The 21641-nt window shown below is 38.2% G+C and overlaps 1 protein-coding gene across 4 annotated transcripts in view; it reads right to left on the bottom strand.

Annotated features, from left to right (window-relative positions):
* RAB28 (RAB28, member RAS oncogene family) overlaps positions 1 to 21641 on the bottom strand; it is a 107655-nt gene that overhangs the window by 74051 nt on the left and 11963 nt on the right. For all 4 annotated transcript variants that reach the window (XM_027599206.2, XM_027599205.2, XM_027599204.2 and 1 more), the window contains exon 4: positions 5118 to 5247. In XM_027599206.2, the coding sequence (XP_027455007.1) occupies positions 5118 to 5247 (130 nt within the window). The remainder of the gene's footprint in view (positions 1 to 5117; positions 5248 to 21641) is intronic.

Here is a 21641-nt window from a genome sequence, read left to right on the forward strand (position 1 = left end):
CAAAATTCTTAATTCTTTTATATTTATTTAACTTAAAATAATGATATAAAATCTACGACATTTTATCTCATACATGATCCAGCACAATATAACTTCAATATACTTCCTAAGAAACTCTCTGACATATTCACCAAGGTGGAAATCAGTAGGCCAGTGGGGTCCAAAGGCCATCTAACAGATTCCCTGTATCTACACATGTATTTTTCCTCATTAAGAAAAGCATTTTCCCTTAATAACACATCCCGGGCCATAAACACTTCTGATTTCAATGGAGGCTTCATGAAAAGGCTTTTATTCATTCATTCACTATTCACTCACTCAGGCACTGTTCTCAGTGATGAGGTCCTTAGGTTTCGTTGAGCTTAGATTTTAGTGGGGAGGGGCAGACAAGAAACAAACAAGAACAGCATCAGATGGCACTGAAGCTCCACAGGTAAGTGAAACTGAACGTCCTGAGAGAAAGGGACTGCATGGCCTGTTCACACTGAGTGGCCGAGAAAGGGAACTCTGAGGAGATGACATTTAAGATGAGATCCAAATGATAAAGTGGAGCCAGTCCAGCAGAGACCAGAAGTATTTCAAGCAGAAGAAACCCTATGGTACAAATTAACTTAGAATGTTTTAAGTACAGAAAAAAAAGACAAGTGTGCCTTAGCATCTAGTGGCAAGGGAACACCCAGAAGAAGAGGTCTGAGAGGCAGGTAGGAGTCCGATCACCTAGTGCTTGGTAAATTTGGATGAGGAGTTTGGAATTCATTCTAAGTGTGATGAGAAAGCACTAGAAGAGTCATAATAACATGATTTGCCATTTGGGAACTGGGATTGTAGGAGAGCAAAGCCAGAAGCAGGAGGGACCGTTAGGAAGCTACTGCAATAACTCACATGAGAGGTGATGATGGTGTGTTAGGCCACGGCCAGGTCCACCTGTAATAAGCCCAGAAGCAGACATAAATAGAAAACGCTGAGGCTTCACGGTGCAGTCTCTGATCAAGTAAGAGAGCAAGACTTTGAAGGCCAGGAAATCAGCTACCAGACCTCATAGATCTGGCTCTGTGAATTGCAGAAATTGCCTCAGATGGTAATAGAATGGTTTCCAGGTGCCTATCAGTTGTTTCATTCCACATCGGGCTACAGACACCATCAAACTTCAAAAGAACTTCTGTAAGTTCACGAATAAGTAGATGACTTACCCTCGTTCCCATTTTGGAAGTTACCTATCAGGAATTTATGCTTACCTTGCTAGGGAAAAGTAGGGCCTTCCATGAAGATTTGGACATAATTATACTTATTAATCCCAACAACCAAACAGAGCAAAAGAAAGGCATTCAAATTTTTAGAAAACTTGAAGGCAGCTAAGCAAAAGAATAAAATTAAGACTAATTAATTAAAGGTTAAAATTAAGGCTAAGAGGTCCCTATCACTCCTTAAGCACTCTCTTTGTCTCAGCCTTTGTGCAAATGAACGTCTAACTGAATACACATTGCTAGCACTCCAGAATGTTTTGAACTGAATTGCCCCACCCATCATATGGTACGAGAAGTATCGATCTAAAAAAAAACAGAGAAAACAAAAACCCAAGACATAAGATGATGACAAAGGGATTCTCTAGGAACCTTTACCTCCAGGCCACTTTTGTAAAAGATCTGTTTCAGCTCTACTAATTTGTAATTTGTGATCAAACTGAAGCTACAGTCAGTATTTTTAAAAGACTATTATGAATGACAGTAACGATGATGATAATGGTTATTGAGCACTTACAGTATACAGGTCACAGGCTAAGTGCTTTCCATGTAATATCTCATTTAATCTTTAAACCAACTTTACCAGACAGCAGCTATCATCCTTACCTGCAAATGAAGAAGTTGAGGTATCTAGATACAAAGTCTGATGTCACACTGCTGTTAAGTGAAGAAATTGGGCTTATAAAAGCAAAGTATGCCGAAATTCAAAGCCCTATGATCTTAACCATAACTCAATACAAATTTAAATAGTACAGGAGCGCCTGTCGGTTAAGCATCTGCCTTTGGCTCAGGTCATGATCCCAGGGTCCTAGGATAGAGCCCCGCATCAGGCTCCCCGCTCAGTGGGGGTCTGCTGCTTTTTCTCCCTTTGTGCATGCTTTCTCTCTCTCTCTGGTAAATATATAAAATCTTTTAAAACTAAATAAATAAATAAAATCTTAAATAGTACAAAGAAAATACTAACTAGTGTCTTAGAGCCTTTCAGAATAGAATACAGACTAAAATAAATTTGTCTTAAAAATTATACACTGAAATAATTTAATTGTTAACAATTCTATTTCATAAAAGCAAATCCCTTCCTCTACTGGCTACTTCATTAACCTATTCTAGTTATGCATTATATTTAAACATAATAAAACACAGTTTTTAATAAAAATAAACCCATAATTCATCCTTACCTAAGACTATCTTCAATCCTTAGCCCAAATTTCTGTGAGTTTACTATATTTTAATAAAAAACAAATGACCTTATAACATTATAAGCTCTTCCTATAAAACAGATTCACACATACACACACATATGCACACTCCCTCTCCACTTCCTCCCTTTCTCTTCCTCCCTCCTTCCTTCTCTCGCTCCCTCTCTCTCCCGTATAGAAATTTTCTGTCTATCCTATCCCTCTGCTAAATTTTGGCTAAAAGTTGGCTACTGCTGGGGTGCCTAGGTGGCTCAGTCGGTTAAGTGTCAGACTCGTGATTTCAGCTCAAGTCATGACCTCATGGGTTGTGGGATGCAGTCCCATGTCTGGCTCCTCACTCGGCATGGAGTCTGCTTGGGATTCTCTCTCTCTCCCTCATCGTCTGCCCCCAACCCCAGCTCGCTCGCTCACACACACACATACTCTAAAATAAATAAATAAAACCTTTTTAAAAATGCAATAAAAGTTGGCTCCTGCTGCCAATATTTTCATAGCCTATACATATATCTTTTCAACATATGCTTTCTATTTTGCAACTTTCTAAGTTGCAAAGAACAGGACACAATGATGAGTTTTAAAAAGCACATTTAGGTAGAAGATGACTCTCTGTAGATAAGGAACATAATAATCCAGTTTCAGATGTCTTCCCATCATGTTTCTTTTGCTTTCCCTTTAATCCATCTGTAAAATCTTTGCTTTTTAATATAATTTTGTCCCCCCAAACAGAAGATAAGTATACACTACTATACTAATGTAACATCAACTTGGAAACACAGATTTCAAGACCTACATGACCATATGAAATCAGGCCAGTGACAGATTATGCAATAAATAATATCCAGGAAAATGTTCATCTTATAATCTCTTCATTTTATAAATGTAACATTCTGTGTGACTGCATACTTTATTCTATGATCTCATTCTGAAAGAGAGTATTATAAATACAAGGAAGGGGTTAGAGCTAAGCCAAAAGCTAAAAAATTCAACTTCTTATGCTATTAAATCTCAAACATTACACTGTAATAATTTTGTTCATAAATTCATATAACTTATATAAACGTTTGTTTTTAAAAACTTAGGAATGGCATCACCAGCACAGTCCAAAAGCCCATCCAATCTGACGGTCTCTCTTTGACAGTGACCAATGGCAGATGCCTCATAGGACCACATAAACACATAATGTATATAATTATGCACCACTATACCATTACTCCAGATGGTAGTCAGATATTATGTCTTGAAAGAAATGAAAACAAGTCTCAACCCCCATCCCTTTCTTACTCTATAATTTCCTAAAAGGTGATGAGAAACTGCTAATAAAGCACAAATTTAACCATAATACAAGCCAGTGCTTCAGTAACATGGTAACTAAGAAATGATCTCTTAAAATGAAAGCTGCACTCAGAAAGAGAACCTAAGGTCATCAAAACTTTTTAAAGGAGAATTTCAATGAATTTAAAAGCATCTGATTCATTCAATTAGAAATATTTACAGAAGAGCAAAATTAAACTAAAGCTTTAAAAAACTGTATCTTTTACCCAAGACATCCATTTCATGATATATAATACTATTTTCTAAAAAGGTATTATAAAATGTCTATTTTTAACTCTTCAGAGAAATGGTATCCACACCTGTTTTATAATGATTTTAAAGTAAGGCTTGGATTTATTAAATGTTCATCTAAGTGTGCAAAACCACATAATGAAGAAATCTTGGTTTAGTCCTTTAGGAAGTACTATTTCCTAAATAATTACACAGAAAAAAATGCACTATACTTTTAAAGACCTTTGGAGAAGATAATTCTCGTGGTAGTATACTTGGGTATTGGTTTAACAACGCTTGTAGTCAGGAAACTGTTCCTGACCTAAATCCTCCATGGTATAATTTAAATTCATTTTCTCTTTTTCTGACCTCAAATAGTTGTAGAAGATTAGGTCATATCATAGTATTTTATATATTTAAAAACCCTTATTAATGTCTCCTTTTCCAGGTAACTGCACTGTAGGACTATGAACCAACTAACAGTCCTGTACTAAATTCAGTCTTATAATTTTATATGCGGTATATCATAGCCCAAGAGACAGATCTCAAAAATTACTTATCCACCATTTCTACCAAGCACTACTCATCCCCCAATACACTCTTCCTTAAAAAAAAAAAAAAAAAAAAAAAAAAAATTATCTACATTTTAGAGCAAACCCCAAAAATTTAGAAAGAGAAGTTTATGAGAGATGCGAGCAAGGAACAATGCACACAAAATTCCACCCAGACACTGCTTTCTTTCCTAGAAAAGGGGACCATTTAATGAAATCTATCTCTCAAAATCTCTGGGGCAGAGCTGAAGCTGTAGTGCAGTATCATAAAATCTGCAGCTGTGTTGCTGTTCTTAATAGTCCATGCTGCTTCCTCAGACCACAGGAAGCCAAAACACACACGGTCAGAACAGAACTTACCTGAACAGGAACTGGCCAAAGCAGCAGAGCAGTTATGAAGGATCAAGCATCAAAACTGTTATTGAAAAGACTGTATACATCTTTAAAAATGTTCTCCTCCAGCAATGTACTTACTCCAGGAAAGCTGTATCTTTTATGTTTCTAAACATCAAGGTTTTTGTAGGAATAAAGATTACAGGATAGGCAAATAAGTTACTACACATAAATAAGCATTAATAACTTACTTTTATTGCCCACCAAGGCAACCAGTGGCTGAGTTTCTGACTCCTCGCTCACTTTCTTCACCACAGAATACCAGTCTTCTAAATTCTCAAAGCTTTGATAATTTGTAATATCATATACCAAGAGGATTCCCTGTCACAAAAGAGTTACAGAAACTTTGTAAGATACCTGGCATATGCATGGTAAGTTACAATGAATACAAGAAAACTATCATAGAGGTGAAAAAGCTGCAAGGTCTACAATCCTGCCTGTAACTTTCATGAGGTCAAACATGTAAACCTTTCAATAAATAACCATCTGCTGCTGCTCTTTTTAAATATTTCAAAAAAGGAGATTCCATGACATCCCTTGATAGTCAATTTTAGTGTTTAACACAATTTTCTTTAAATGAAATAAGTCGATTTCCTCTTTTGGGCCTCTGTGCATTTGGAGAACATGAGAGTATCCTCCTCATAATAACCCTTCATGTACTTGAAGATAGTTAAGTAACTCCTTTACTGTCCCCTTTCCAGAATAAACAAACTCAATTCCTTAAACTTGGCTCAAAGGACCTATTTTCTATCCCTTTAATCATAGTTGTTGGGTTCTTCCCAGGACACACTACACACAGTTTTTTGACATCCTCTTTAAAATGAGCAATGTAAAACTGGACATGATACTGTAATAAGAGCCTGAACAAAGCCAAATATAACAGAGGGATTGCTTCCTGCCTCTTATATATCATATTCCTTTTAATATATCCCATTATTTTGTGTGGGAAGAAGAAGAAGTATGTACACACACAAATATAACAGTGCCACATTCTTGATTCTCATCCAGTTTGTGGTCAAACACTTAATACAAAGCTCTGCATACAGTATAAGTCTGGACCCTAATAGCATTTATGTCTCCTTCTTCTTTGGTTGTAATCATAAATTTTAACTACATTTTTGTACCTACTATGTATCTAGACATATATTTAGATCTCTTCATTAGTCCTTACAACAATAATGCAACACTGGTATTCTTATTCTCATTTTACTAATAAAGAGAGGTTACAATAACCAAGGTCATACAGCTAGGCAAGTGATGAAGCCAGATACGAATCAAGAGCTGAAAGAATATGAATTCACTCTATAAGCACTTGTCTGCCAACTATTTGCCCAGCACTGTGCTGGGTCCTATGGGTATAAATAACAAACCTCAAGAAACTCACAGTCTTGCAGCAAGGTCAGGCACATAAACAGACAAGTATAGAACACAAAAGTGATGGCTAGTGATATGCTGGTAAAGGTTAATCAACTGGCTATTGTCGTGGTGGGGGTAGGGAATTGCAAAGTGTGATTTGTAGCATTTGCCTATTTCTGTGGGGTAAATACTCCCCTAGGGCCATTTTCAAGCAACTGATGGCACTTCACTGAACAGAACTGGGTAGGACACCACCATAATGCATCTGTACCATACAGTTACACTAAATAATTTCAAGAAAATAGATAACAAAAATATATGTTAAAATAATTAGTAAAGAATGCATTTGAGCATATGTCTTTGTTTTTAGTATAATTTATGCATTTATATCTAATTTTTAATCATGAATGTATTCAACAAAGGGCTCACAAAAATTCCCAAAATTTAAACAACTGACTTTCTCAAGCCAGTTCCAGCACACTACCCTTACAACTTTCTAGCACAGTGCTCTTTTAAATTACACTGGCTCCCAAGTCACTTATCTTCTCTGGGTCTCAGGTTGTTTGCCTCTAAAATTAGATCACTGGAAGTAAATGGTCTCTAAGATCCCTTCCAGTTTAAATATTCTATAATATTTATGCAAAATCATTTGTCTGATTTATTTCTTTCTGTCTTCCCAAATGCCTTGAAATAATGCCCAACTCAAAATTATTTGAAATAATCAGCATAAGTTCCCTTTTCCTATTAAGAATAATGCCCCAGGGGTACCTGGGCAGCTCAGTCAGTTGGGCATCTGGCTCTTGGTTTTGGTTCAGGTCATGACCTCTGGGTCATGAGATCAAGCCCCGGAGTTGGGTTCTGCATTTGGTGGAATCTGCTTGGTATTCTTTCCCTCTTCTTCTCCCTCCCCCTCTACCTCTCCTGTGTGCACACACATCCGTGATCTCTCAAATGAATGAATGAATGAATGAATAAATAAATAAATAAATAAATAAAATCTTTAAAAAAGAAAAATGCCTCAGAATTGGCCTTTGAAGAACACTAATCTTCAATCTACTGATTCCACCTCGAGTTGATTTGAATGATACAATATATTGTGTTACAACAGCTCTGCCCTGAAAGTCAGATTGCTCTTGGACTGCAGTCTTGGCCCTACCATCTACTGATTTTTTTTTTAATTTTATTATGTTATGTTAGTCACCATACAATACATCATTAGTTTTTGATGTGGTGATCCACAATCCATTGTTTTCATATAACACCCAGTGCTCCATGCAGTACATGCCTTCCTTAATACCCATCACCAGGCTAACCCATCCCCCCTTCCCCCTCCCCTCTAGAACCCTCAGTTTGTTCCTCAGAGTCCATAGTCTCTCATGGTTCATCTCTCCCTCCAATTCCCCCCGCCTATTTTTTCCCTTCCTCCTCCTAGTGTCCTCCATGCTATTCCTTATGTTCAAGAAATAAGTGAAACCATATGATAATTGACTTTCTCTGCTTGACTTATTGCACTTAGTATAATCTCCTCCAGTCCCATCCATGTTGATGTAAAAGTTGGGTTTTCATCCTTTCTGATGGCTGAGTAATATTCCATTGTATCTATGGACCACATCTTCTTTATCCATTCATTTGTTGAAGGGCGTCTCGGCTCTTTCCACAGTTTGGCTATTGTGACATTGCTGCTGTGAACATTGGGGTGCATATGGCCCTTCTTTTCACTACATCTGTGTCTTTGGGGTAAATACCCAGGAGTGCAATTCCTGGGTCATAGGGTAGCTCTGTTTTCAAATTTTTGAGGAACATCCACACTGTTTTCCAAAGTGGCTGTACCAACTTGCATTCCCACCAACAGTGTAAGAGGATTCCCCTTTCTCCACAACCTCTCCAACATTTGTTGTTTCTTTCCCTGTCCATTTTTGCCATTCTAACTGGTGTAAGGTGGTATCTCAATGTAGTTTTGATTTGAATTTCGCTGAGGGCTAATGATGATGAACATTTTTTCATGTGTCTGTTAGCCATTTGTATGTCTTCTTCAGAGAAGTGTCCTTTCATATCTTCTGCCCACTTTTTGACTTATTTGTTTTTTGGGTGTTGAGTTTAAGAAGTTCTTTATAGATCTTGAATACAAGCCCTTTATCTGTAGTGTCATTTGCAAATATCTTCTCCCATTCTGTGGGTTACCTCTTTGTTTTGTTGACTGTTTCCTTTGCTGTGCAGAAGCTTTTTATCTTGATGAAGTCCCAAAAGTTCATCTTTGCTTTTGTTTCACTAGCTCTTGGAGATGTATTTTGAAAGAAGTTGCTGTGGGCAATGTCAAAGAGGTTACTGCCTATGTTCTCCTCTAGGATCTTGATGGATTCCTGTCTCACATTGAGGTCTTTCATCCACTTTTGAGTTTATCTTTGTGAATGTTGTTAGAGAATGGTCGAGTTTCATTCTTCTGCATGTGGCTGTCCAATTTTCCCAGCACCATTTATTAAAGAGACTGTCTTTTTTCCATTGCATGTTTTTTCCTGCTTTGTCAAAGATTATTTGACCATAGAGTTGGGGGGTCCATATCTGGGTTCTCTATTCTGTTCCATTGGTCTATATGTCTGTTTTTGTGCCAGTACAATGCTGTCTTGGTGATCACAGCTTTGTAATATAGCTTGAAATCAGACAACATGATGCCCCCAGCTTTGTTTTTCTTTTTCAACATTTCCTTGGCGATTCGGGTTCTTTTCTGATTCCATACAAATTTTAGGATTGTTTGTTCCAGCAACTTGAAAAACGTCATTGGAATTTTAATCAGGATGGCATTGAACGTATAGATTGCTCTGGGTAGCATAGACATTTTAACAATGTTTATTCTTCCGATCCATGAGCATGGAATTTTTTCCATCTTTTTGTGTCTTCTTCAATTTCCTTCATGAGTGTTCTGTAGTTCCTAGAGTATAGATCCTTTACCTCTTTGGTTAGGTTTATTCCGAGGTATCTTATGGTTTTTGGTGCTACTGTAAATGGAATCATTTCTCTAATTTCTCTTTCTACAGTTGCGCTGTTAGTGTATAAGAAAGCAACTGATTTCTATGCATTGATTTTGTACCCTGCCACATTACTGAATTGCTGTATGAGTTCTAGTAATTTGGAGGTGGAGTCTTTTGGGTTTTCCACATAAAGTATCATGTCGTCTGCGAAAAGAGAGAGTTTGACGTCTTCTTTGCCAATTTGAATACCTTTTATTTCTTTTTGTTGTCTGATTGCTGTGGCTAGGACTTCTAGTACTATGTTGAACAACAGTGGCAAGAGTGGGCATCCTTGACATGTTCCTGATCTTAAGGGAAAGGCTCTCAGCTTTTCCCCATTGAGGATGATATTCCCTGTGGGTTTTTCATAGATGGATTTTATGAACTTGAGGAATGTTCCATCCCTATACTCTGAAGAGTTTTAATCAAGAAAGGATGTTGTATTTTGTCAAATACTTTTTCTGCATCAATTGAGAGGACCATATGGTTCTTCTCCCTCCTCTTATTAATGTATTCTATCACACTGATTGATTTGCGAATGTTGAACCACCTTTGCATCCCAGGGATAAATCCCACTTGGTCGTGGTGGATGATCCTTTTAATGTATTGTTGGATCCTATTAGCTAGGATTTTGTTGAGGATTTTGGAATCCATATTCATCAGGGATATCGGTCTGAAATTCTCCTTTTTGATGGGGTCTTTGCCTGGTTTGGGGATTAAGGTAATGCTGGCCTCATAGAATGAGTTTGGAAGTTTTCCCTGTTTCTATTTTTTGAAACAGCTTCAGTAGAATAGGTATTATTTCTTCTTTGAATGTTTGGTAGAATTTCCCAGGGAATCCATCAGGCCCTGGACTCTTGTTTTTTGGGAGGTTTTTGATCACTGCTTCAATCTCACTAGGGGTTACTGGCCAATTCAGGTTGTCAATTTTTTCCTGTTTCAGTCTTGGCAGCTTATAGGTTTCCAGGAAGGCCTCCGTTTCATCCAGATTGCTCAGTTTATTGGCATATAGTTGTTGATAATAATTTCTAATAATTGTTTCTATTTCCTTGGTGTTAGTCGTGATCTCTCCCCTTTCATTCCTAATTTTATTAATTTGGGTCCTTTCTCTTTTCTTTTGGATAAGTCTGGCCAGTGGTTTATCGATCTTATACTTTCAAAGAACCAACTTCTAGTTTCATTGATCTGATCTACTGTGTTTCTGGTTTCTAATTCATTGATGTCCATTTTAATTTTAATTATTTCTCTTCTAATGCGTGGGTTAGGCATCATTTGTTGCTTTTTCTCTAGTTCTTTAAGGTGTAGAGTTAGTTGGTGAATTCGGGATTTTTCTGGTTTTTTTGAGTGAGGCTTGGATGGCTATGTATTTCCCCCTTAGAACCGCCTTTGCAGTATCCCATAGGTTTTGGACCGATGCGTTTTCGTTCTCATTGATTTCCATGAATTGTTTTAAGTTCTTCTTTGATTTCCTGGTTGACCCAAACATTCTTGAGCAGAGTGGTGTTTAGCTTCCAAGTGTTTGAATTTCTGCCAAATTTTTTCTTGTGATTGAGTTCCAGTTTTAAAGCACTGTGGTCTGAGAATATGCAGGGAATGATCTCAATCTTTCGGTATTGGTTGAGACCTGATTTGTGACCCAGTATGTGGTCTATTCTGGAGAAAGTTCCATGTGCGCTCGAGAAGAATGAGTATTCTGTTGTTTTAGGGTGGAATGTTCTGTAAATATCTATGAGGTCCATCCAACCCAGTGCATCATTCAAAGCTCTTGTTTCCTTGTTGATTTTCTGCTTAGATGATCTGTCCATTGCTGAGAGTGGAGTATTGAGGTCTCCTACAATTAACGTATTGTTATCAATATGACTCTTTATTTCGGTTAACAGTTGGCTTATGTAGATGGCTGCTCCCTTGTTGGGGGCATAGATACTTACAATTGTTAGATCTTCTTGTTGGATAGACCCTTTAAGAATGATACAGTGTCCTTCTGTGTCTCTAACTACAAACTAGTTTAAAATCTAATTTGTCTGATATAAGAATTGCTACCCCAGCTTTCTTTTGAGGTCCACTGGAATGGAAGATAGATCTCCATTCCTTCAGTTTCAGTCTGGATGTATCTTTAGGTTCAAAATGAGTCTCTTGTAGGCGGCATATGGATGGGTCCTGTCTTTTTATCCAATCTGCAACCCTGTGCCGTTTTATGGGAGCATTTAGGCCATTCACGTTGAGAGTGATTATTGAAAGATATGAATTAACTGTCATCGTGTTGCCTGCGAAGATGCCGTTTTTGTAGATTGTCCCTGTAAATTTCTGTTGTATATCACCCTTGGGGTCTTTCTCCTTTTATAGAACCCCCCTTAATATTTCTTGCAGGGCCGGCTTAGTGGTCACTTGTTCTTTCAGTTTCTGCCGGTCGTGGAACCTCTGCATCTCTCCATCCATTCGAAATGAAAGCCTTGCTGGATAAAGCATTCTTGGCTGCATGTTCTTCACATTTGGTACCCTGAATATGTCTTGCCAGGCCTTTCTGGCTTGCCAGGTCTCTGTGGATAGGTCTGACGTTATTCTGATGTTCCTCCCTCTGTACGTAAGGAATCTCTTCCCCCTAACTGCCCTTAAGATGGTTTCCTTGGTTCTAAGATTTGCAAGTTTTACTACTACATGCCAGGGTTGTTGGCCTGTTTTCCTTATCTTGGGAGGGGTCCTCTCTGCCTCTAGGATGGGAATGTTTGTTTCATTCCCCAGATTAGGGAAGTTCTCAGCTACGATTTGCTCAAATACATCTTCCAGTCCTCTCTCTCTCTCCACTCCCTCCGGGATTCCAATTATTCTGACATTGGAATGCTTCATGGTGTCACTTATTTCTCTGATTCTATTTTCATGGATTCTGAGTTGTTTTTCCCTGGCCTCCTCTTTTCCCTTTTTATCTATTATATTGTCTTCCAGGTCGCTTATTCGTTCTTCTGCCTCAGTTACCCTAGCTGTTAGATTATCTAGATTGGACTGGATCTCATTGATAGTGTTTTTAAGTTCTGCCAATTCAGCTTTCATTTCCGCCCTTAGAGACTCTATGTTGCCATTAATTGATTTCTCCATTCTAGCCACTGTCTTCACAATTGCTAGCCTGAATTCCATCTCCGACATCTGTCCATTTGTAAATCTGCAGCATAAGTCATAATCTCTGAGTCTTTTCTATGTGGGGGGCTCCTCCTCCTAGTCATTCTGTTGATGGGTGGTTGAGGGAATGTATAAGAGTCCAAATTATTGACCAGAACCCAAGCAAGATGCACCTGTTTTCTTGGGACCTTAGGGTTGCTGGCCTCTTGTTTTCTGCGGGAGGGGCCTTGCCGCACTGTTACTCAGGCAGTAAATCCCTGTTTGGGCAGAGTTGCCCTGACCCCCTGTGGCGGGGGATGGGCTCAGCGGGAATCAGTTTTTGGGACTTTTGTTTTCTGGCGGCTTTCTGCGTCTCTTCCGCAAGTCAGAGCAGAAAAGACCGTTTCCAACCCTCTGCCTCAGAGCAGAGAGACCGCAGTCTGTTCTTCAGTGAGCTCTCCAGGCCACACCGTCTCCATTTCTGTCCATGCTGCTATAAACTGCAGCGGCCTGGGTTGTCCGCCCCTCCGCAGCACCCCCAGTCCTGCCTCCAGGTCGGAGCACGTCTCTGCCCTTTGTGCTTCTAAAACCACCAGCCGCCCCCAGATCACACGACCCCGCCGCTCCGGGTTTCATCCCCAGGGGCTGCCCTCAAGTCCTTTCCCCACCACTACCGGTCTGCAAGTCCGTGCCCTGTCTCCAGCGCGCAAGGCTGTCGCTCACCGGCAGTGTAAGATCCCCATGGCCAGGCACCCTCCCGCTGCAGTTTATCCTCCGGTATCTGCCCTCGGAATCACAGCTCCCCGCTTAGTGCCTCGAAACCAACCGTCTGCAATATTCTGTTTGTAGAGATCCAGATCTTACATCTCAGACTGATTTCATGGGTGCTCAGAGTGGTCTGGTAGATACCCAGCTCAATTCTGGAGACCAGTTGAAACAGGGTCCCCTACTCCTCCGCCATCTTTCCTCCCATCTACTGATCTTGAGCAATGCTTCTGTCATCCACCTCTATAATACTTGCCATTCTATATGATTATGTGAAGTAATAAAAATAGACTTACTTAAAAACTAACATATTACATAATTGCTGGGAATTTTTTATTATTCTGAGTGAATAAGAATCACATTTTCAAGTCAACTTTGAGGTAGTTTTTACACTCATAGATTGAGCCATTGACCTATGATGTCTCTTACACCTTAAGATTTTTGGAACTCTTCTAAATCAATACATGAAAATCTTCATCTCAACATGGATCAATATGTGAACATTATAGAATATGCAAATAAAACATGGCCACCATCTCTTTATGATCAGTACTAGATCAGAGCTATGGAATAAAAATTAAATACTACAGGGTTGTGTGGTTGGCTCAGTCAGTTAAGCCTCCTACTATTGATCTCAGCTCAGGGTCATGAGTTCAAGCCCCACACTGGGTTCCACGCTTGGCATGGAGCCTACTTTAAAAAAAATTGGGGCACCTGGGTGGCCCAGTCAGTTAAGTGTCTGCCTTCGGCTCAGGTCACTGTCCCAGGGTCCTGGGATTGAGCCCCGCATGAGGCTCCCTGTTCAGCGGGGAGTCTGCTTCTCCCTCTCCCTCTCCTTCTCCCTCTACTGCTCCCCCCAACTCATGCACTCTCTCTCTCCCTTTCTCTCTCCAATAAATAAACACAGTCTTTTTTTAAAAAAAATTAAATTAAATACTACAAGAATTGGTAAACTATGGCCCCAAGGTCAAATTCAACTCAAAGTCCATATTTGTAAATAAACTTCCATTGAAATACAGTCATACTTATTTGTTTAAGCATTATCAATGGCTCCTTTTGTACTACAACTGCGGAACTGAGTAGCTACAACAGAGAGAGTATGGCTTGTGAAACCTAAAATATTTTCTATCTGGTTCTCTAAGGAAAAGTTTGCCAATTCCTGATCTAGATCAGTGTGTCCAATATTTTTCAGAGAGCAATACCTATGAATCTTCCAGAACTCATAAGAAAGGCAGAAGGATAAATGCCTTTCATTTATCTAGCTATCCACCAACCCAAACATCTGTTCATAAACCCCATTCTCAATAACACTTAATGTAAAAAACTATGATTCCATCTTTGCTCCTAACATGACAGTCTTTCATCAGTTCTGACCTACTTCAATGTGGTCAAAATCTGAAAAGGGAAAATGAGAAAACCAAAAAGACATTAAAACACAGAAGTGTTCTAGAATTTTCAGTTTCAACTCTGACCCGTAAAAAGCCCGGAAGTCATCATGTCTGTCCTTACAGTAAGAAAAAAATCTAAACAAACTAAAAATCAATGATTTTTCTTGGGCAAAACAGAGAGCTGACTTTGCAGGGTAACTCACCACCCTGAAATCTGGGAAACAGATGAATCCAAAGAGTCATAGCCAAAATGTGCTTACCTGGAGCAGAAGCCACTGTAGCCAGCAAAGGGTAGGAACACTTAAATGATAATTCTGATAAACTGCTGGAGACTGCATGTGATCCACTTTGAGAATAAAAAACTCCCAAGTGGGAGTACTCTCACACTTTCATGGATTTTACCTCCAGAAACTATCAGATCCTTTTGGTAAAGCATCAAGAAAGATCCCCCACATGGCTCTGACATAGCGAGGGAAAAATTAACCATTGTAAAATACACCCAGAGTAATATCCATTAAAAAAAAGGCATACTGTCCAGGAAAAAAGTTTAATCAGTGTCTTATATCCCATGGGGAAAGACAGTTCCCATCTCCAGCCCCTTCTAGCCATCCTGTCTCACCTAAGTGGGAGTAGCTCATAAACACCTGTAAAGGTCACAGCCCAGGGACACAGGCCCACTATAAAGCTGTGACTTAATCATAAGAGTACAGAATGCTTCCCTGCCTCCATACTTTACCATAACACCAACTGGGCTCCAGCATAATAGTAGCATATTACATTTGAAAGAGCTGCAAAACACAAACTTCAACTGAAGAATTTTTTGAGATACCCAAAAAGACAAGGGAGAAAAAAACAAGGACACTAGAGGAATTGGATGTCTCTGGTACCTAGAGCCTCAGCAAACATTAAACACAGGCCAACTCCTGGCTAATTAACTTAAAACCTCACACTAAAGGCCTATTACCTGAGTTCTTATTAATCTATACATATTTGCTTTCAAAAAAAAAATCAGAAGGCACACTAAAAGGCAGTTTGAAGGAAAAAGTAAGCCTTAGAACTAGACTGAAATATGACACGGATTTTGGAATGATCATCAGGACTTTAAAACATTATGATAAATATTTTTAAAAAGGTTCCAGTGGAAAAGGTAGACAATATACAAGAACTGGTGGATAATGTAGACAAAGAGATGGAAACACTAAAAAATAATGAAAAGGAAATGCTAGGTATCAAAACCACTGTAACAGAAATGAAGAATGCCATTGATGGGCTTATCAGTACACCAGACACAGTCTAGGAAAGAATCTGTAAGCTTGAAGATAAGGTAATGGAAATTTCCAAAAGTAAAATGCAAAGAGAAAAAAGAATGAATAAAACAGAACATCAAAAACCTATGTGACAATTCTGAATGGTGTATCATACATGTAACTGGACTACCAGAAAAAGAAAAGAGAATGGAACTTAAGAAATATTTGAAGTGGGGCGCCTGGGTGGCTCAGTCGTTAAGCGTCTGCCTTCGGCTCAGGTCATGATCCCAGGGGCCTGGGGTTGAGTCCCATATCAGGCTCCCTGCTCTGCGGGAAGCCTGCTCCTCCCTCTCCCACTCCCCCTGCTATGTTCCCTCTTTTGCTGTGTCCCTCTCTGTCAAATAAATAAATAAAATTTTTTAATAAAAATTTAAAAAAAAAGAAATATTTGAAGTAACAATGGCCAAGAAATTGCCAAAATCAATCAGACACCAAACCACAGATCTAGAAATCTCAGAAGACAACAAGTAGGATAAATACAAAAAAAAAAAAAATCTACATGTAAGCACATCATATATTCAAACTGCATAAAACAAAACACTAACAGGGGCACCTAGGTGGCTCAGTAGGTTAAGTATCCGACTCTTGATTCCGGTTCAGGTTGTGATCTCAGGGTCGTGAGATCCGCATGGAGCCTCCTTAAGATTCTCTCTCCCTCTCCCTCTGCCTGCCAGCCTGCCTCCCATTCCAGCTCACGCATGCTCTCTCTCTCTAAAAAAACAACACCAACAACTAAGAGAAAATCTTAAAAGAAGTCTGGGGTGGGAGAGGGGTTGGTGAGAGGGAATCTGTTATCTAGAGAGGAACAAGGATAAGAATTACAGAGAATTTCTTATCAGAAACCATGTAAGAAAAGAAAGGAGTGAAATATTTAAAATGTTGAAAGAAAGGAAAGGACCAATCTAGAATTCTATATGTAAAATTATCCTTCATAGGTGAGGGAGAAATAGACTTTCTCAGATAAACAAAACTTGAGGGAATTCATAGCTAGCAGATCTGCCCTGAAACAAGTGTTAAAAGAGGCTCTTCAGGGATAAAGAAATGATATGGATGAGAAATGTATTTGTACAAAAAGAGAGGAAGACGGGGCGCCTGGGTGGCTCAGTTGGTTGGGCATCTGCCTTCGGCTCAGGTCATGATCCCAGAGTCCTGGGATTGAGCCCCACATTGGGCTCCCTGCTCAGCCAGGAGTCTGCTTGTCCCTCTCCCTCTGCCCTGCTCCTACTCTCTCTCTCTCTCTCTCAGTCTCTCTCTCTCCCTTTCTCAAATGAATAAATAAAATCTGAAAGAAAGAAAGAAAGAGTATCAGAAAAGGAGTAAAGGTTAAATAAAAGCATTTTTTTCTTATTCTTAGTTGATCTAAAATACAACTCTTTAAAGTAATAATAGTAACAATGTATTGAGTGATTATAGCATATGGGTAAGTGAAATGAACGACTGCCACGTCATAAGAGATGGGGAGATGGATTAAGAATATGCTTTTATGAAGTATCTGAACTATACATGCAAAGCAATACAGTGCCATGTGAAGGTGGACTTAAACTAGTTAAAATATATATTGGAAACTCCAGGGCAATTGCTAAAAAAAAAAATGTGTTCATGTATAATCGATAGGCTAAGAGAAGAGTTAAAATGCTCAAACAAAACAATAAAAGCGAGAAAGGTTTAAAAGAAAACAAAAGACTAGCACAAGAAATAGAAAACAAATATGACAGAAATTAACCAAACTCTATCAATAATCACTTTAAATGTGAATGGTCTAAATATACCAATTAAAAGATAAATTGTCAGAGGGAATGAAAAACCAAGATTCAACTACACATTGCCTACAGGAAATTCACTTTAAATATAAAGACACAAATTAAAAGTAAAGGGATAGAGAAATACCATGCTAACACTAATGAAAACAAAACTGGAGTATTCATATTCATTTCAGACAAAGCAGACTTTGGAATAAGGAAAGGTATTAGGTATAAAACCTGGCATAATGATAAAGTCAGTTCTCCAAGAAGGCATAACAATCCTTCATGTATATACACCTAACAACAGAGTATCAAAATATGTAATGCCAAAACTGACAGAACTGTAAATCCACAGATCCACTAGTATTGTTGGAGACTTGAACACCCCTTTTTCACTGACTGATACATTAAGCAAGCAGACAATCAGTAACTCACATGAAACATTCACCAAGACTACATTCTGGGCCATAAAACATACTTTAACAAATTTATAAGACCAGAAATCATACCAAGCATGTTCTTAGACTCCAAAGGAATTAAACTAGAAATCAGTAATAGAAAGATAGCTGGAAAAACTCAAAATATTTGGTGATTAAACAACATGCTTTTAAATAACACATGGGTCAAAAAAGAAGTCTCAAGAGAAGTATCCTAAATTAATAAAAACACAACCTATCAAAACTTGTGGGATATAGCAAAAACAGTGCTTAGAGGAAAATGTATAGCATTGAATGCATATATTAGAAAAGAAGAAACATCAATGATCTAAGCTTCTACTTGAAGAAACTGAGGAAGAAGAACAATTTAAGCTTAATGAAAGCAGAACAAAAAAAATCATAAAAACTGGGGCGCCTGGGTGGCTCAGTCATTAAATGTCTGCCTTTGGCTCAGGTCATGACCTCAGAGTCCTGGGATCGAGCCCCGCGTCAGGCTCCCTGTTCGATGGGGAGCCTGCTTCTCCCTCTGCCTGCTGCTCCCCCTGCTTGTGATCTCTCTCTCTTTCTCTGTCAAATAAATAAATAAAATCTTTTTAAAAAAATCATAAAAACTAGAGCAGAGATCAACAAAATTTAAAAGAAGAAAATAACAGAGAAAATCAAAAAAACCAAAAGCTGGTACACCTCTAACCAGGTTAACCAAAAAAAAGAGAGAAGGGAAGAGAAAACTCAAATCAATGAAGGGCCATCACTATTAGTCCCACAGACATTATAAGAATAGTAATGGAGTAATATAAACAACTCTATGGCCAAAAAGTTGATCACACAGATGAAAGGGATCACTGCTCTGAAAGACACAAATGACCAAAACTCCTACAAGAGGCCACTGACCCCCGCCAAGGCCTCTACCCACCAGCTGCAGCACACCAAAGTCAGACCTCTAAGTACTCACCTCTTTAGGAGCCTATAACACAAGCACCCTCAAAACCCCGAATCTCTCACCACCAATCTCTCATCCATCAATCTGGACCTCTTCTGACTGCTTCCAGAAAACTATCAGAATCTTCTCAGCCACAAGAAAGTATAACTCCCTCAGAAATGCAATACATCTTGGCAACAACTGAAGCAATCTACCAGTAACTGCTAGAAATAATTTTCTTGGCAACCCTGTGGCCATCGAAACCCATCTCCATGTCTCATGTCCCTGATGCATTTTTATTACTTACCTACCTGCCATTCATCTTTCTCCTATGTCTCTTCCCCACACTGCTCTGTGCTTGCTCTTCCCGGTTTACCCTCCAGCTGCTCCTCTTCATCCCAGATCTTTTTGCTATAACTTTTGGAAATCAGATTTCAAGTTCAATACATCCTTCTATATCTTCAAATTCTTCAGCAAAGATTCCCTCTATTTTCTATACCTTAACTTCACTTTTTCCCCCTGCAATTCCCAGAAGACACTATCGCCCCTTCTCTTTATAAACCTCAAAACTTTTAGTAAATATTACACAAAGTTTCTTCATATAGTATTTTGTTTTCATCTATTTCACTTTTCACCATATCTAATGAACATGATGATGAACCATTAACCAGACAGACAGCATTTTCAAGGAAATATTGAAGTCTCAAAGGACAATACCTAAGTACTCTAAGTTATTCCATAGATTTAGTTCTGAAATTTAACAGGCACAGTACATACACAATTTAACCTTCCACAAAATGAAAGGTTCCCAGTTCCCGTAATGCAGGTATTTTTTTCCTCCATGATTTGTACAACAAATAATCTACTTTAGCTTTTAATTATATGTGGAAATGGGTTAAACCATATAGCTTGTACCACAGTCTTACAACATATACTTTGCTGCATAAGTACAACCCATAAGAAGAAACACTAATGCAAGAGCGGTCTGTATAATCAGTTATAAGTTGGCAAATATCCAAGTAAAAAATGCACAGTAAAAGATAGCAGAGGGTCTCAGAGAGTCCAGCTTTGCGATGCCCTCTCTCCCTAGCCGCTATACAGGCAACCAAATCCTTTTGTTGGTGGTTAACAGGCTGGCTCATCTGTGTGGGGCACTGGCACACAATAGTAGTTATGTTCTGCCTCACAAATGACTACACTTCATTGAGTTTATGCTCAGTAGGGCAGTGTTTGCAAACCACTTAGATTCCAGGGCGGAAAGAGCTACAAAAATGAAACACCCAGTCCTTCTCTGAGGTTTGTTATTAGCCTCTGTTAGCCACAGGTTACAAGGCACTAAACACTATGTACTGTGTGTTTGCTTGTAACCACTATGAAAAATAGCCTATAACATCTTTCTGAAGACTCCTAGAAAATTTTAAGTTAATTTAAAATCTGGGAATTTAACTGGGAAATACTTCAATTCTTAGAACTGGTTCTTGTCAAAATACCTCACTAATTCTTTCTTGGGTGTCAATCCAATTTTGTTTCAACCAACGCTATTCAATAGATGATTGCTAGAGTTAACGCTACTGGGGGAAAAATGTGAACAGGGTAAAATAATCAGTGCTATTTGAATCTAAGTTCATTCCCAGCCTACCAATAAGCTTCTTAATGTTAAGAAATGCTTTAAGAAAAACAGACTCACTAACTTAATTGCCCAGACATGTGTAAGATAATTCTTTCTATACACAATACGTAAGTTAGAGAACCTAAGCCAAAATCCTAAATAACACATTAAACTGATGTCCTCAAAACAGCCTATCCAAACATCATTTCTGAACGATATCTATCCTGTAACATGTATACCAAAATGCAAAGTATTCATGAGATGAGCAATATAAGCATCTATAAGAACTCTAGAAACAGTATAGATCCACTTTGAAGAATAATTATATGACCATATAATATAAAGTTATTAAGTATATTAAAATGCTATTGGAATGCTTTTGAAAAGTAACATTTCCCCCAGTTTATGGTAGAGAATCGTAGTCAGAGCTTCTCTGGCCTAGATAGAAAAATTCACATATATTTTACAAAAGAAACTATTGGTAAATGTACTTTATGTATTTTGCATAAACTAATTTAGAATCTCTGGAAAGCAGAGAGAATTTATTATATTTTCATTAATTTATGATAATTCATTTTTATCATCTCAGAATTTGTAGTTTCCTGACACAATTTCATGAAAATGTTCATGAAATTCTCAGAAATACTGTACTTACATCGTTGTTCAATAAAACAAGGTATAGTCTTATAACATTCACAGAAATTGTAAAGTATAAACAATGTAAGGCACCATCAAAAGAAAAAAATATCATATGTACCTTCAAAACAGAAATCTTATTTGACAAGTTTATAAGAAGGAATATAACACGCTCTTTCTCACAACATATAAGGGACATCAGAAGAGAACACAGACATTTTACTAAACTCAGGTTCTCTCAAAAAAAGATGAAAATTTTTTTTAATTTCTACAAATTTGACTAATAATGTCTGCTGATTTTAAGCAGTTAAATAATGGCATAAAACACTGCAAAAAAAAAATGATTTAACAGAACAGCCACATAACATTGTGAATGCACTAAATGCCACTGATTATATACTTTTACAACGGTTAATTTTATATCATGTCAATTTCACACCAACATTAATTTTATACATAAT

Source organism: Zalophus californianus, chromosome 2 (assembly GCF_009762305.2).
Source record: "Zalophus californianus isolate mZalCal1 chromosome 2, mZalCal1.pri.v2, whole genome shotgun sequence".
Lineage (NCBI taxonomy): Eukaryota > Metazoa > Chordata > Mammalia > Carnivora > Otariidae > Zalophus > Zalophus californianus.